The sequence below is a fragment of the Entelurus aequoreus genome, linkage group LG01, assembly GCF_033978785.1.
Source record: "Entelurus aequoreus isolate RoL-2023_Sb linkage group LG01, RoL_Eaeq_v1.1, whole genome shotgun sequence".
NCBI classification, from domain to species: Eukaryota; Metazoa; Chordata; class Actinopteri; order Syngnathiformes; family Syngnathidae; genus Entelurus; species Entelurus aequoreus.
In genome coordinates, this window is record NC_084731.1 from 42,911,462 (window position 1) to 42,927,827 (window position 16,366).

Sequence of the window (16,366 nt, forward strand, 5' to 3'; positions counted from 1 at the left end):
TGAACCCATGTCTTTTTTTTTGTTACTGTCTTGTTTTTTATAAAGACTAAACTGATTTGTATAATTTTTACATCTAATTGACACGTGTGATCTTTGTGTAACACTACTGTGCCGTGATATAAATAAAAATAAAAGGCCTGAAATGGAAATTTCATACATTATTATTATTGTTGTTTGTTTTGTGGCAATGTCATTTCATACATTGTGAGTTCACCAAGTAAAGACATCACTTAATCATTTTTATTTGAATTCCTGAATGATAAATTGAAAATATATACTGTTCAAACAATTAAAACATTTATCTATTTGTTGTTTATGTGGTTACTTATAGACCTTATGAAGATTTTGTACTTGTTTCACAGGGAGTGTGAGATATCATTGATAATTGAAAAGCTTAGTGGAGTATAAAACCATAGAAAATTCCTTTGAAGCTTGTAGTTACACCGCAAGTCCACAGGATGGCGATAAACGAAGTGAAACGTGGCATAAAGCGTTACACTTCAGATCCGGGGAGTCCAAACAACACCCTGCGTCTTCAGTTTGGCCCGAGAGACGTCGTGAGTTTAATAAAGAATCGTGATTTAAATAGGTTTTTGAAAATCTGCAAGTTTGCCGCCATCATGTGGACAACGTGAGTAAATTAGATCAATGCCCATAAAATGTGATTTGAGACTTAATCCAACCTTCCCATGGCGCGAAAAAAAAATAATGCAACCAACACAAAATGTCAACACACATAACACAACCTGCTCACTGAACTTTGTGGATATTTAAAAAAAAAACGTCCAAGCACCATAAAAAAATATACCCATTTAATTCAATACAATGCATAATGGGAAAATGCAGAACACTCTGTACACTTATACATTCTAGCTGCTTGATATTTGATTGATTACAAAACTTTAAGGAGGTTGTCATGAAAGTAAACAAAGTCATATTTGATTGATTACAAAACTTTAAGGAGGTCGTCATGAAAGTAAACAAAGTCAAACTTTTACATATTAAAGACTAAGTATACATCCATTATATTAATGTAGTTAATTTGATTTATATAACGTTTTTCCCTAGAAACTCAAAACATTTTACATAGCGAAAGCCATTATCTCCATCTTGAAGCTATACATTTAAACCAGTGTGGGTGGCACTGGGAGCAGGTGGGTAAAGTGTCTACCAACCGAGCTACGCCGCCCCCAAAATAGTGACATGACATCATATGGACAAAGATAAATGATAAATGGGTTATACTTGTATAGCGCTTTTCTACCTTCAAGGTACTCAAAGCGCTTTGACAGTATTTCCACATTCACCCATTCACACCCACATTCACACACTGATGGCGGGAGCTGCCATGCAAGGCGCTAACCAGCAGCCATCCAGAGCAAGGGGGAAGTGTCTTGCCCAAGGACACAACGGACGTGACTAGGATGGTAGAAGGTGGGAATTGAACCCCAGTAACCAGCAACACTCCGATTGCTGGCACGGCCACTCTACCAACTTTGCCACGCCGCCCGATAAGACCTTCTGGAGGAAAGTTCTGTGGTCAGATGAAACACAAATTGAGCTGTTTGGCCACAATACCCAGCAATGTTTGGAGGAGAAAAGGTGAGGCCTTTAATCCCAGGAACACCAAACCTATCGTCAAGCATGGTGGTGGTAGTATTATGCTCTGGGCCTGTTTTGCTGCCAATGGAACTGGTGCTTTACAGAGAGTAAATGGGACAATGAAAAAGGAGGATTACCTCCAAATTCTTCAGGACAAGCTAAAATCATCAGCTCGGAGGATGGGTCTTGGACACAGTTGGGTGTTCCAACTGGACAATGACTCCAAACACACGTCAAAAGTGGTAAAGGAATGGCTAAGTCCCGACTTAAACGTGTGGACAATGCTGAAGAAACAAGTCCATGTCAGAAAACAAACAAATTTAGCCGAACTGCACCAATTTTGTCAAGAGGAGTGGTCAAAAATTAAACCAGAAGCTTGTGGATGGCTACCATAAGTGCCTTATTGCAGTGAAACTTGCCAAGAGACATGTAAGCACATATTAACATTGCTGTATGTATACTTTTGACCCAGCAGATTTGGTCACACCCATAATTCATAAAAGAACCAAACTTCATGAATGTTTTTTGTGACCAATCACTATCACAAAAAAAATACGAGTTGTAGAAATTATTGGAAACTCACAGCCATGACATTATGTTCTTTACAAGTGTATGTAAACTTTTGACCACGACTGTGTTGGCGGTAGCTGAGCTACTTTTTTAACGAGTAGCTTTTCCTGTAGCTTAGCTACTTTTAGAGCCATGTAGTGAGGTAGCTTACATCAAAGCTACAAGCTACAAAGAGAGAAAATGGACTGTGAATCCAGGCCCAAAATAAAAATGGGGAAAATATAATGACCTGGAAGAATGAGAACATCCATACATATTGATGAATGGTTGTGTTTCCGGGGGACCTCAGCGTGATTCCCCCATTTTAATGGTACCCTGGTGTGGTCCAGACAAAAATATGTCCACGGTGCGGCCCGATGACCAAAAATGCTGTTATTGTTTGTATTAACAAGCACAATTAAATCAGTACAAAAACTTCCAGCCACATCCAAAAAATTAAGTACCGACTTTGTGTTTTGTGACAATGTACTTCTCGGAAGTATCTGAAAACCGAGCATGGAAGCAGAGCTTAGCTAAGAAATCCGCCTCGGTCAAATAGGCATGAGGATTTAACCAAAACTATTTATTCTGGACAAGATTTCTACAATTTATGGCAATGGTGAATACAATGATACTATGAGACAAACGGCTACATTTTCTTGCATGGATGTATGTTGTTGTTTCAAATAAGAAGACAGACATTATTATAACACGTAGTCATATACTCATAACTTAGTGCGGGGGTCAGCAACCCATGGCTCTTTAGTGCCGCCCTACTGGCTCCCTGGAGTATTTTTAAAAAAGGATTGAAAATGGAAAAAGATGGGGGAAAATAATATTTTTGTTTTAGTATGTTTTTGTTTGAGGACAAACATGACACAAACCTTCCCAATTGTTAGAAAGCCCACTGTTTAATATGTTTGTGTGTCTGTTTCACTGATAAGATTTGGTGAACATCGTTTTGTCCTACTCATTTCGGCGGTTTTTGAACTCACCATAGTGTGGACTGTGACACAACAGTTTGTTTACATGTAAAATCTTCCACTCCTTCTTTGTCTCATTTTGTCCACCAAATGTTTTATGCTGTGTGTGAATGCACAAAGGTGAGCTTTGTTGGTGTTATTGACTTGTTGGAGTGCTAATCAGGCATATTTGGTCAGTGCATGACTGCAAGCTAATCAATGCTAACATGCTATTTAGGCTAGCTGTATGTACATATTGCATCAGTATGCCTCATTTGTAGGTATATTTGAGCTCATATAATATGCTTTACTTGTATCCTCTTTGTATATAATTTAGTTTTGCATGTCTCATGACACATTATCTGTATTGGCTGTATTTCAGATAGTTGTTTGTGTGCCGTATTGTTCCAGACCACAGCAAACATTACCTAGCTTGCCAAAGATTGTAATAAATCTATTAAAAGGTGTTTCCTTTAACTTGGACACACACATCTATACCTTTGACCATTAACAGCCAGTCATTTCCAGGAGTTATCTCACCTTCTGAGTAGCCTCTGATTAACTAATGGTTTCTAATGTTGTAAAAATGTGTAGAATAAATATTACATTTCAACACAGTCATTTTGAAAGTAGGCTATTATAGCTAATATAGACACTTACATCATGTGTTTTTTTCATTATAACACTTACATAAGACTTTTAAAGTCATTTTGATAGTAGGCTATTATAGCTAATATAGACACATACATCATGTGTTTTTTTCATTATAAAACTTACATAAGACTTTTAAAGCTATTATAGCTAATATAGACACTTACATCATGTGTTGCTTTCATTATAACACTTATATACGGCTTTTCATTTTTTGCGGCTCCAGACTGATGGTTCAATATGGCTCTTTCAATGTTTTTGGTTGCTGACCCCTGACTTAGTGGACACTGAAAGGCGTGGAAAGAGAAAGCCAATACAATAAACTCAGACGCTAAAATCCTCCTCGAAAGCAAAACGTATGCATAATTGTGACCAAAGCACCATTATTCCATGTAGTGGTTAGCATGTAGATTAAGCATCATAATATGACCTCAAAAATAAGAGTAACACAAATATGTAAAACATAACATTTATGAAGATTATTTAATGATATTTTACGATAAAAGTCTTTTTAGAAAATTGGAGCTTTCAGTCCAACTTTTTTCACGACACAATTAAGGAGCAACTTGAGAGAATGACATCATTTCATCATGTAATGCAAACATCGGGTTTATTAACTCATTTTCAAGTGCAAAATAATACAAATAAAATATATATTTATACCACACTTGACCTGTACTCTACATGGTTTGTGACTGTATTTGATTGGCAGGTTGATAAAAACAGGATTGTGTCGTTTGCAGTGTGTAAACTTTGTTGGACATAACCCGTAGCTTCCGTTTCAAAGCAATCTTGTTTTACTGTTGGTCAGTGTTACATTTGACCCGCATATAAATATAAATTAGACTCCAAATGATCATTTTTTTAGAAAAAGTACTTCATGCTCAACAGCCAGCACTGTACAAAATGTTTTAAGCCAAAGCAACACATTTAAAAATGAAAAGGAAAACACTCACACAACTAATTTAAGACAGATAAGGTTTTTTTCCCCACTATGAACATATCAATGTTTATAAAACATCGCAAGATTTATTGTCTGGTCTTTTTTTCAGACATTGAAGTCAAAAGATTGCCTTGACTCGAGTGCATCGTCTGAATAAAAACGGCATCAAAAAATAGATACATAAAAGTTGCTCTGTTTAAAATGATCCCAATTTCAATGTTTTTTTTAAAGCTCCAGAACTATCCCTTATCATAAAACATACTTTCTGTGCTCTGTCGCCAAATATATGATAATGGGAGTCTGACCCGAAGTTTCAAAAAGTGTTTACTTGTTAAAGCTGCCACTAAACCTCATTGTTCGTATTATGCAAAAGTACAGTTAAGCCCTAAAGTCATCCATATTGTGGACAAATGCTGAGTTTATCTGTATTTGTGGAAAGTTATCTTTCAGCTGGTAACCACACAAAAAAGTCAAAAGACAGCCAAGTGTGAAGACATAATAATGACAAATAGTCACACATCTTTGGGGGTTTCCACACATGAAAACTGAAATTTCTCATAATTATCACTGTACATTTTAGTCTGCATGCGCTTTCAAATGCTATATTTGTCCTAATGTTGTTTACAATCAACCCATCTATTAATGCGGAATAAGCAGTTTGCTGGCAAAATTGGGGCAATTTGAATCCAAAAAATGTTTCACACTTTATTCAGTCCCTCCAAGATTTTGAGATGTCACAATTGGGCCATTTCATGAACGAGTCGAGTCTTTTGAACGCTTCTTTTAAGTGAACAATAAGAACTGATTCGCATTTGCGTGGCGCTTTTTTGGAGCAATTTAAATAAAAAATACCCAGGCATGTTTGAAAAAAGTCCAGGTACAATTTTGCATTCACAATTTTACCTCTTCAGACATTAATTTAGGTAATGTTTGTGTACTACAAAGCTTTCTTATAAATAGTGATGTCATTTTAACTGCATATGGGATATGGTACTACCTTATGGCATTTGTTATAAAACATTAGCAAAAATCTATTATTATTGATGTTTCAGAATAATTAATCACCAATATTGTACTGTATATATATACCTTTGAATTATTCTGATCGCAATCTCATAACTTCTACTTGTGATTCCTTGATAAAAACAACTTAATAATAAACTAAGATTTCAGAATAATTAATCACCAATAGTGTACTGTATTTTTAACTTTGAATTATTCTGATCTAAATCTCCTAACTTCTACATGCGATTCCTTGATGAAAACAACTTAATAATAAACAAAAACATAAATATAACAATGAGTCAGTCTTTTGAACGGCTCTTTGAAAGGAATGGTTCCTCAAGATCTGGCTCTCTTCAAAGAGCCATAAATACCACCGAGCCATAAATACCATCTCTACTATCAACGCTTAGCTCAGACCGACTCCTGGTTCCTGTCTAAAAGTGCTAAGCCTTCTGGGTAATGTAGTATATAAACATGCACTTCCTACTTTACATGTATGTACTTATTTATCCATGGTAAGACAATTAAGAACATATTTTATTTGTAATGCATGACCCAGCAAAGAGGCAGCAGTTACATGGTAGAGATGTTGGAGTGTGATGAAAACCTCTCATCCACCAACAAAAACGAGCACTATAGGTTGCTCTTAACAGTTCACAAAAGGTGAATGTGTTTGAACGTAAATGAATGTTTAAGATGGACTCCAAATGTAAAACATACATGGAGAACGTCTGCAAATTGTGGGTGACAGCAGACAATAAAGAAGTCTTTGGGTAGTGTTTCTCTCTAATTAGAATTACTATTACTCTAGTTATAATGAATTAAAACAGTACAATACCTTTCTGAGTATGTGCTTTTACTACCATCTAGTGTCTACTTTTAAAGTGTCATGTCTGTGTGATCATGTTTTGTTTTAGTCATGTCCACTCGCTTAGTTCCTGCTTTTTCACTCCCTTGTTTTGTCACCATAGCAACCATTAGTTTCACCTGTTTCACATTTTGAGTCACGCACCTGTTTTCACTAATCATGTCACCAGTATTTAAGCTTTCAGTTGCCAGGCAGTCTGTCTGGCGACATTAACTCTGTTAAAGGCCTACTGAAACCCACTACTACCGACCACGCAGTCTGATAGTTTATATATCAATGATGAAATCTTAACCAATGATGAAATCTTAACATTATAACACATGCCAATACGGCCGGGTTAACTTATAAAGTGACATTTTAAATTTGCCGCTAAACTTCCGGTTCGAAACGCCTCTGAGGATGACGTATGCGCGTGACGTAGCCCTGGGAACACGGGTATGCCTTCCACATTGAAGCCAATATGAAAAAGCTCTGTTTTCATTTCATAATTCCACAGTATTCTGGACATCTGTGTTCGTGAATCTGTTGCAATCATGTTCATTGCATTATGGAGAAAGAAGCTGAGCAAGCAAAGAAGAAAGTTGTCGGTGCGAAATGGACGTATTTTTCGAACGAAGTCAGCAACAACAGTACACAGCCGGCGCTTCTTTGTTTACATTCCCGAAAGATGCAGTCAATCAATCAATCAATCAATGTTTATTTATATAGCCCTAAATCACAAGTGTCTCAAAGGGCTGAGTCAAGATGGAAGAACTCGGATAACAGAGACTCTAACCAGGAGGACTTTTGACTTCGATACACAGACGCCTGTAGAGAACTGGGACAACACAGACTCTTACCAGGATTACTTTGATTTGGATGACAAAGACGCAGACGTGCTACTGTGAGTATGCAGCTTTGGCTTCTAAACATTTGATCGCTTGACCGTATGTGCGCAACTTTTTTTTGCGTATGTACGTAACTTTTTTAAAATATATAAGCTTTATGAACCTTGGGTTAGGTGAACGGTCTTTTGGGCTGAGTGATTGTGTGTGTTGATCAGGTGTTTGAATTGTATTGGCGTGTTCTATGGAGCTAGGAGCTAGCATAGGAGCTAGGAGTTACCATAACAAAGACGTAGGTGTTTTTATTCAGGATTAATTTGTGTCATATTAAATATAAGCCTGATTGTGTTGTGGCTAAAAGAGTAAATACATGTCTTGTGTTTATTTACTGTTTTAGTCATTCCCAGCTGAATATCAGGTCACCCCCGGCTCTCACAGCATCTTCCCTATCTGAATAGCTTCGACTCCCCACTAGTCCTTCACTTGCACTTTACTCATCCACAAATCTTTCATCCTCGCTCAAATTAATGGGGAAATTGTCGCTTTCTCGGTCCAAATCTCTCTCACTTCATGCGGCCATCATTGTAAACAATAGGGAACTTTGCGTTTATGTTCAATTAACTACGTCACGCTACTTCCGGTAGGGGCAAGCCTTTTTTTTATCAGATACCAAAAGTTGCAATCTTTATCGTCTTTGTTCTATACTAAATCCTTTCAGCAAAAATATGGCAATATCGCGAAATGATCAAGTATGACACATAGAATAGATCTGCTATCCCCGTTTAAATAAAAAAAATTAATTTCAGTAGGCCTTTAACCTCTGTCATTATCATGCCCTGCTTATTCCATAGTGTTTGCTTCATGCCATGCCACGTAACTTTTTGTTCTGCTCTTGTCACAGTAAGTGTTTATTAGTTTCACCTCCATAGTTTTGCCTTTGTGTTAGTTTTGGTTTTCTTAGCCAAGTTTATCTCCGCCTGTGAGAGCGCCTTTTGTTTGTACTCCTTTTTGTAGTTTGTTGTGTTAAAATAAATATGTATCTACCTTTAAGCAAAGTCCAGTCTAGTTGTTTTGCATCCTGGGAAAGATAGATAGATAGTACTTTATTGATTCCTTCAGGAGAAGCAAGCAATCCGCGCAGTAATTTGCGCCGCCATAGTCCACGTACTGACATAAAGTTTGTGCGGTATAAAACGAGTAAAACATCAATACGGTATTTCTGCAAAATCCTGGAGGCGCTGTTTATTTGTGTGAAACGATTGTCATAATATATGACTCAGACTTGAATTTAATTAAAAACATGTTTTAGCCCTGATTAACGATTAACATGGATTAATTCCTGCCGGGAATCAAACCAACTACATCTAGCCGACAAAACCAGTGCATGAAATTTGACAGTTACAATAATAAGGGGAAATATGATGTTAACAGTGACGGAGCAGGAAGCGGCTAGGAATAACATTTCATATGAAGCGCCCTGTCATTCGTTGACATTTTACATTCGTTGACATTTTACATTCGCTTCTCCGCGCACAGCACGTGATACGCGTATAAGATTGCTCCTCCCCAACATTGGTTCTGTTGCTGCTGCGCTATACTTGTTGAAATACACTTCACGTTCACCACTTTCTCATGCACTCCTGATCCTTATCAAAGTTAGAAAAATTAACATGTGTTATACAATGAGACATATGTTTTGTCGTGACTATCTGCAAACACAACCGCTAGTGGTCTTTTGTTGTTTTTTTAACTAACAGATACCCATTCAACTAGTAAAACAACGCATTTTGACTCAGAATTTGTCCACTTTATGAATGATGGATACAGAATGTGTACTGTATGTGTGTGTTCCAGTGGCAGCTGTGTTCTAGCAATGCATTTAAGCTGAAATAAATGTAAGCTATTTCTGAATGGATCCTTGATTGTGTAAAAAGATGCTGATGTACATCATCGCTAGGGTTGCAAAACTGGGAATTTCAAAGCTGTAAAGATTTTTTACAGGAATTAACAGGAACGCGAGGGGAGTTTGCATGTTCATCTGGACTACAAAACATGTACTTCTTGTTTGCACTTTATAGGTAAAGGGGACGCCATGATGGTCTAACAGTGATACTGTATGTTTATAATACTCACTTGTTTGCTCCACTTTCGAGAGGAAAGACGCTCAAACGCCCGCTTTCCAAGTTGGGGGTTTTCATTACGTCATGAAGGATGAACCCACCCTCTAGCTAAATAAACTCGGTAAGTTCAGCACTTTGGGAAAAGTGTGTCATCTACATTTCTAAAAATTTAACCGAGAGCGTTGCCAAGCATATATCAGTCAGCTACAGACGTGTAAGTTTGATCATGTTGTTCTTCAGTGATTGTGCTAACCTAGCATGTATGTTAGCATGTAGCTCACATAGCTAAGCTAGTGTTGCTAACGTTTGTGTCTCCCCGTCCCACTCCCGTTTCAAAGGGAAATTCAAATGAACCAATTGTTTTTGTATTGTTTTTTTCTATCTTGAGAAGAAAATATCAATTACCAAAACATACACTGATTTTTCCGTTTACAACTAATAATAAAAAAAATGTGATTGCTACATACCAGGGGTGTCCAAAGTGCTGCCTGCACCTAATGCGGCACATTCTAAAATACTATTTGAAAAAATTAGAAATATAAAAACACACATAAGAAAGTGGAATAGAAGAGCAGGTGAAATGTCATGAGAAAAAGTTGCAATGTAAGGCTGCCATGCAGGCTGGCATTGCTCAGAATACACTAAAGAATCCAAATAAATGTTGAGTTGTTGACCAATTCAAGGCTCCAATTACTTCACATCAAATATTCCACTTTGAAATATTTTTGGGGAGCAAGTACTGCATATTTTGTTTGCCAAATAAAAAAATATTATTTGACCCAAGAATTTTAGTGAGATTTTTAAAAAATGTCATTGCTCAAAAAATAATAATGAATTAAAATCAATGGTGTTATGAATTATTGAACTTTTTAGGAGAGGAAATACTGCATTTTTTTTTGATTGCCAAATAAAATAAAAACACATTTTTATTTGCCCAAGAGGACATAAAATAAACCAAAAAAAAACATAGATCTGAAGTTGATCTCAAGACCTAAGGGTAGAATTTTTTTTTTTAGGGTAGAATTTTTTTTTTTTAATGTAAGACTTTTTTTTAGAATTTTCTAATGATGGACCTCCAAGAATTGTAGTGGGATTTTTAAAAAATGTAATTGCTAAAAAATAATAATGAATTAAAATCAATGGTGTTATGAATTATCAACCTTTTTAGGCCTGTAAATACTTCACATCAAAATATTCCACTTTGAAATATTTTTTGGAGAAAATACTGCATATTTGTTTGCAATTGACCAAAACGACATCAAATAAACAAAAAAAAGCATAGATCTGAAGTCGATCTCGACACCTAAAGGTTTATTTCTTTTATTTTTTTATGTAAGACTTTTTTTTTAGCATTTTTTTATGATGTACGCCCTAGAATTTTATTAGGATTTAAAAAAAAATGTCATTGCTCAAAAAATAATTAAAATCAATGTCTTATGAATTATTGACCTTTTTAGGCCTGCAAATACTTCACATCAAATATTCCACTTGGAAATTTTTGGGGGGCAAAATATTGCATATGTTGTGTTTTTGCTGTAAAAAACTGAATTTTCTTTGACAAAAAGGGCATAAAACAAAACATTTTTAACACTTTATATCGACAGATAGACCTGAAGTTGATCTAGAGATTTAAGCGTTGAATAGTAAAAAATACGTAATTCATTTTTAACATTTTTATGACTCAGACCCTTCTGGGTCCTTAGCCCAAAAGGTGGGGAAAAAAAACTAATATTGGATTGGTTTTGAAAATGAAAAATATCAAAATGGCCCTCGCATGCTTAATGTTTGTGGCCTTCCGTGGAAAAAGTTTGGACACCCCTGCTATAGACCTTTTTCGTGTGACGTCATACATCTTCCGATTTTGAAGGCGTTGGCATATTGCATGGCTGAATGCAAGTAAACAGCACGTAACCAATCGTCGGTGTGGGCTGTGTGCGGCATTGTTCTTTTGACTTCCACCCTTCCAGCTAGTATTATATGAGGCACATTCTTAGGTAAGTTGTTTATCCTTTTTACCAACATGGACTAAAAGCTGTGGCTGTATGTGAAGTGTTTTTTCAGAAGAAGAAAAAAGCCATCTGCAGCACATAAATTAGACATCTTATCAGAAGAATAAATTGTACATGTGGTTCAAGTCATAACACAGTAATACTTGCAAGTCGTAATGTTTTTGGATGTGATTTCACTGTTGAGGCCCATCTTATCATAGAAGCTTTATAAAATGGAGCTCAGTGTGTTGTAATGGTAATAAAACAAAAAGTTACAGGAATAGGCAGTCTGTGTGACCAAAAAGTGGAAATATTGGGAGTATTTGAGTGTGCCTCTTATTCCTGCCTGTTGGGAGTCTTCTTGGTTTTGACACAGATGTCACTGTTGTGAGCGGCGGTCCTGACTCCTTCGGCGTTTAATGCCCACTTCTCCGTTAATGCTGCTGCTCACACTCTCCTCTTGTTTCCTTTTCGTCCTCCCAGTCTGCTTACAAAAGCACACAGTTGTCATTAAGCTGTCAAAATGTTCCATGAAATCTTTATTTGGGGGATGAGTTGTATTAAGAGTTACGATTCAAAATAAATGTAATCCAGTACAACTTCATTATTATAGTATCGTTTATTTTAGTAACCAAGTAATATTTCGATTGGTTTTTGTCCATTAATCGGTTTAAATACACTTTATAGCCTCAATGCATAGTTTAAGGAAGATAGTTGAATTAAACAAAACATTCTGTTTGCAATAACTTTTTTTCCTCATCAACATTGAAATTTAACTAACACAATAATAAACTTTAAAAACAGCACCCGCACACCACCGCTCTCATGTGCACTCCATGCAGTCCAGATATAACAATTGTAATAGTTGTGCTCGTTAACGATTAATCAAAGCAACACAATTTAATTCAATGCCTTTTATTGATCCATTCATCCTTGCAGCTCTACATAACAGTTAATCAGTCAGTATCATGCACTAAATTAGACTGATTTTTCTAATAGTTTGTTTTTTTGTATTTTCACACATGGGGCGCTTATTTCCTTTTAACACGGATAAATGTATAGGTGTTTTCGCTTGACCTTGACGTCACACCAAAACAACGCATCTGAGGCCCCTTTACAAGTCAACAGCACAGTTCTTGTTGCACCTGATGTCTGCTGTAATATTGGCAAATATTACATCTTTAATGGCTATGCTGATGCAAAAAATTATTTTATTGCGCTAGTTTTAAAGACATTTTCGGACACAGAATCATGGAAAGAAAACTTTCGAAGGTCTTGGGAGTTAATTCAAAAGGCTATGTGGTTTGATGGAAGGAGTTTTAAATTTGAAGGAAAAGATAGTCCGTTCCCCGACCGATACTGTTCCAGATGAGCGATGCTATTGTTCTGGACTATCTTGTCAGGTGTGTGGAATACAGAGATATTGTTAATCAGTTTTGAGTGCACATATCCAGCATGAAGAGGTTTGTGTACACTTTCTTCTTTGCCTTGTAATATACAGTACCTGCTTAATTTTCCTTCATCTCAATCTTATTTCGTTCTGGAGTCCGTATGAAGCCAACATTCCCAATTTCTTTAGTTACCTTTTTAAGTAAAGTTTATTTTTTCTCCCATCTTTTAACTTGTAAAGCATGTAAACAGTCTCTCCTTCATTCTAGTCGTTGCCTATGTTTTGATTGAATGGTATCTGCTTCCGGGTTATACCCCGCACACTGAGACTGACACATGTGCGATACGAAGGTCCCCTTTGAAAGAAACTCCCACTTGAGAGATATGGTTTCCAATCGCATAATCTAGGTGTGCTGGTCTGGTTTCTCAAAAGCCAATTAAGGCGTCTCCATGGCTCGTAGGATGCTTTTTTAAAGCCGAACTATTTGAGGAATCAGACTGATTTATTAATGTAAGCGTAGTCAGTATTTTTTAAAATGTTCCCTTAGCAGAGAAGAGCGTCTTCTGGCAAGAACATCTACAAATTCTGCACATGACCACCAGAGGTCAGTGCAGTACTAAAGCAAAGCACTCATGCAATTTTAAAATTTCAAAAAAATATTATGACATCTATCAAATTCTAAAAAACCCAAAAAACAACATTCTGCCTTTTTTATTTTGGAAAAAAAATCTAGAGGCACCTTATAGGAACTGGCATTTGCTCATTTGATTTAATTCTCTATAAATGCTGTCCGACATTTTTAATTAGATTAACACAGGGTTCCTGGGGATTAAATTTGATTGATCATGATTAAATATCATTTGTTTTTAATATATATATATATTACTTGTGAGGAATGATTAAAAACATCTGGTACATAAAACAAATACCTGACAGTGCCAATGAAAATATTATGTTATTATTATCTTTGAAGTTAAATGTGTGAAGGTGTAAAAAGACAAGATCCTACAGGTGATTATTGGTCAAACCATTTCATGTGTGAGGGGAAGCGGACATTTACAGACCTTGGCGTCCCGCTCAGCAAACTTCTGGAACATGTTGGCGTAAGTCTTCTTGTCCAGCTCGTGATATTCCTTCATTTTGCTCCGGCAGATTGAAATCTGAGTTCGGGCAGCACGATTGGCAGCGTTGACCTGCAGCACTTGTTGAAAATCCGCCAAGGCCAAGGTGAACTCGTTACGGAGCAGACGGGCCTCACCGCGGCGGTACAGAGCCTTCTCGTTGCAAGGGTCTAACTCAATCACCTATGGTACACAAAACAGGTGACTTGAGTTACAAATCTAACTTTTCTTCTCAGGAATGTTTGCACACAAAAAGGTGAAAATGTATCAAACCTTTGCTGCCTGTAGGGTGGCAAGAGGTGGAACATTTCCATGGGAAACTAAATTGGGGAATTTTATGTTCTCATTACCTGTCTGCTACATTGTATATCACATTTGATCTTAAAATGTAATCCTTGTATTTACCAAATAAATCAGGTCTCTAAACTTGAATATTTCCAAAACTCCTCAGGTTAAATTCCAAATGAAATGCTGATGGAAACTTTCTGTAAAATCTTCAAACCAATCGCAATCCTAGCTCTAAGTATGAAAAAAAGTACCGAAATCTACAGGAAAAAGTTGCCTGTGCTATTGTTTTTCACCCCATGGTGGCGCTGAAAAAGCCATGAAATGTCCATCCATTTTCTACCGCTTGTCCCGTTCGGAGTCGCAGGGGGTGCTGGAGCCTATCTCAGCTGCATTCGGGCAGGGCCAACACAGATAGACAGACAACATTCATACTCACATTCACACACTAGGGCCAATTTTTTTTTTGTGTTGCCAATCAACCTATCCCCAGGTGCATGTCTTTGGAGGTGGGATTACCCGGAGGGACCCACACAGTCACGGGGAGAACATGCAAACCCCAAACAGAAAGATCCCAAGCCCAGGATCAATCCCAGGACCTTCGTATTGTGAGGCACACGCACTAACCCCTGTGCTAAAGTGCATTCTTGAAAACACCCCACTGTAAATAAACATTGTGTTTTGCCGAATCACTACAAAATTTGGTGCACACCTTTTTGGACTAACAAGCACGTGTGTGAAATCTGATCCAAGATTGGTTCAAAAACATGGAAGTCATCAAGCAAAATGTCTTTGTTAGGTCACAGGCGATTTAAGTACTTGATCAATTGTCAAAAGGCATTGATCATTTGTCTAATAATGATAAAGCTTTAAAGTGGTCATATTATGATTTTTTTTTTTTACGTGTAAAACACTTTCTTGTGGTCTACCTAACATGTAACAGTTATTTGGTCAAAATGTTTGCATAGACTATGCTTTACAGACCAACTTCAAGGCGCTTTCTGAATGTCTCAGAATTAAGCCATTTTGTAGGCGATCTTATTTACGTGCTTCCACTTCAACAGCGTTTTTCTCCGCGTCGGCCATGTTGTAGTTTTTTGTGCTACCATATTGAGTCTACTGACAGTTGGTAACTATACACTAGTTAGTATTAGAAATGTCAACAACGGAGGATGAATGTGCATGTACGAGACACAACAAGATAAGAGAAAAAGGAACCTATTGATCACAATGGCGACCTCGCACAAAGATCTTTGGGTAAATGTCTACCATAAATGGAGATATCCACTGCCTACACCAATTTGAAGTTGGTTTTGCATAATAGGGCCCCTTTAAAGATATCTGTATTACATTTATACTAGTATGTCTTCCAAAATCTTATACACAACCCACAGGGGCCTGAGGCGGTCTCACCTTGTTGCAGTTCTGCACCACTTGGGAGAAGTCTTTGATGCGCAGGAAACACAAAGCTAAGTTGAGGTGGGCCGTCGAAAGAAAGTCATTAATGCGATTTTGCTGCTCCAAACCGTTACCACACTCCATCTCCAACCAGGAAGTGATGCGCTGGTACTGGACTACCGCCTGGTAGTAGTTCTCCCCCTAAAAAACATAGGATTCATGTGTCGACACGCTTAACAGGCTAAATACTGTAAATGAAAACAAAGTCAAAAATACTTATTACTGACAAGCATTTTCTTCTGACCCAAGTTTGCTTACCATAAGAACTATGTACTTACAAGCTGAGGCATACTCTTTAGAAGAAGCAAATGAATGCCAACAAAAAGAACATTCGACCTGCAAAACAATATTTCACAAGCATTTTGGCATTGTCTGATCCAAAAAGTCACAGTGCATGTTGGAATTTCCCTGAGTAGAACACAGCTCTCCAGTGTCGGCAGCACTCGTGCGAACCCAAGACAATTATATTGCTCCTCACTTTTGTTGCCAAATATTTAGACAATGACTGCGTGTTGACTCCAGCAGATAGTACACCTAGTGTTTCCCATACGTTGATTAATTTGAGCAGCCCACCACGGATAAATTTGGCGGCATCTGTTG

General features: G+C 37.1%; 1 protein-coding gene across 3 annotated transcripts in view; it reads right to left on the reverse strand.

Moving 5' to 3' along the window:
- Positions 1 to 4,357: 4,357 nt before the first annotated feature.
- Positions 4,358 to 16,366, reverse strand: part of fkbp5 (FKBP prolyl isomerase 5) — a 69,043-nt gene continuing 57,034 nt past the window's right edge. For all 3 annotated transcript variants that reach the window (XM_062051159.1, XM_062051168.1, XM_062051148.1), the window contains 3 exons: positions 15,722 to 15,907; positions 13,967 to 14,206; positions 4,358 to 11,996 (listed from right to left, as the gene is read on the reverse strand). In XM_062051159.1, coding sequence (XP_061907143.1) covers positions 11,892 to 11,996; positions 13,967 to 14,206; positions 15,722 to 15,907 — 531 coding nt within the window. In that variant the 3' untranslated portion in view covers positions 4,358 to 11,891. The remainder of the gene's footprint in view (positions 11,997 to 13,966; positions 14,207 to 15,721; positions 15,908 to 16,366) is intronic.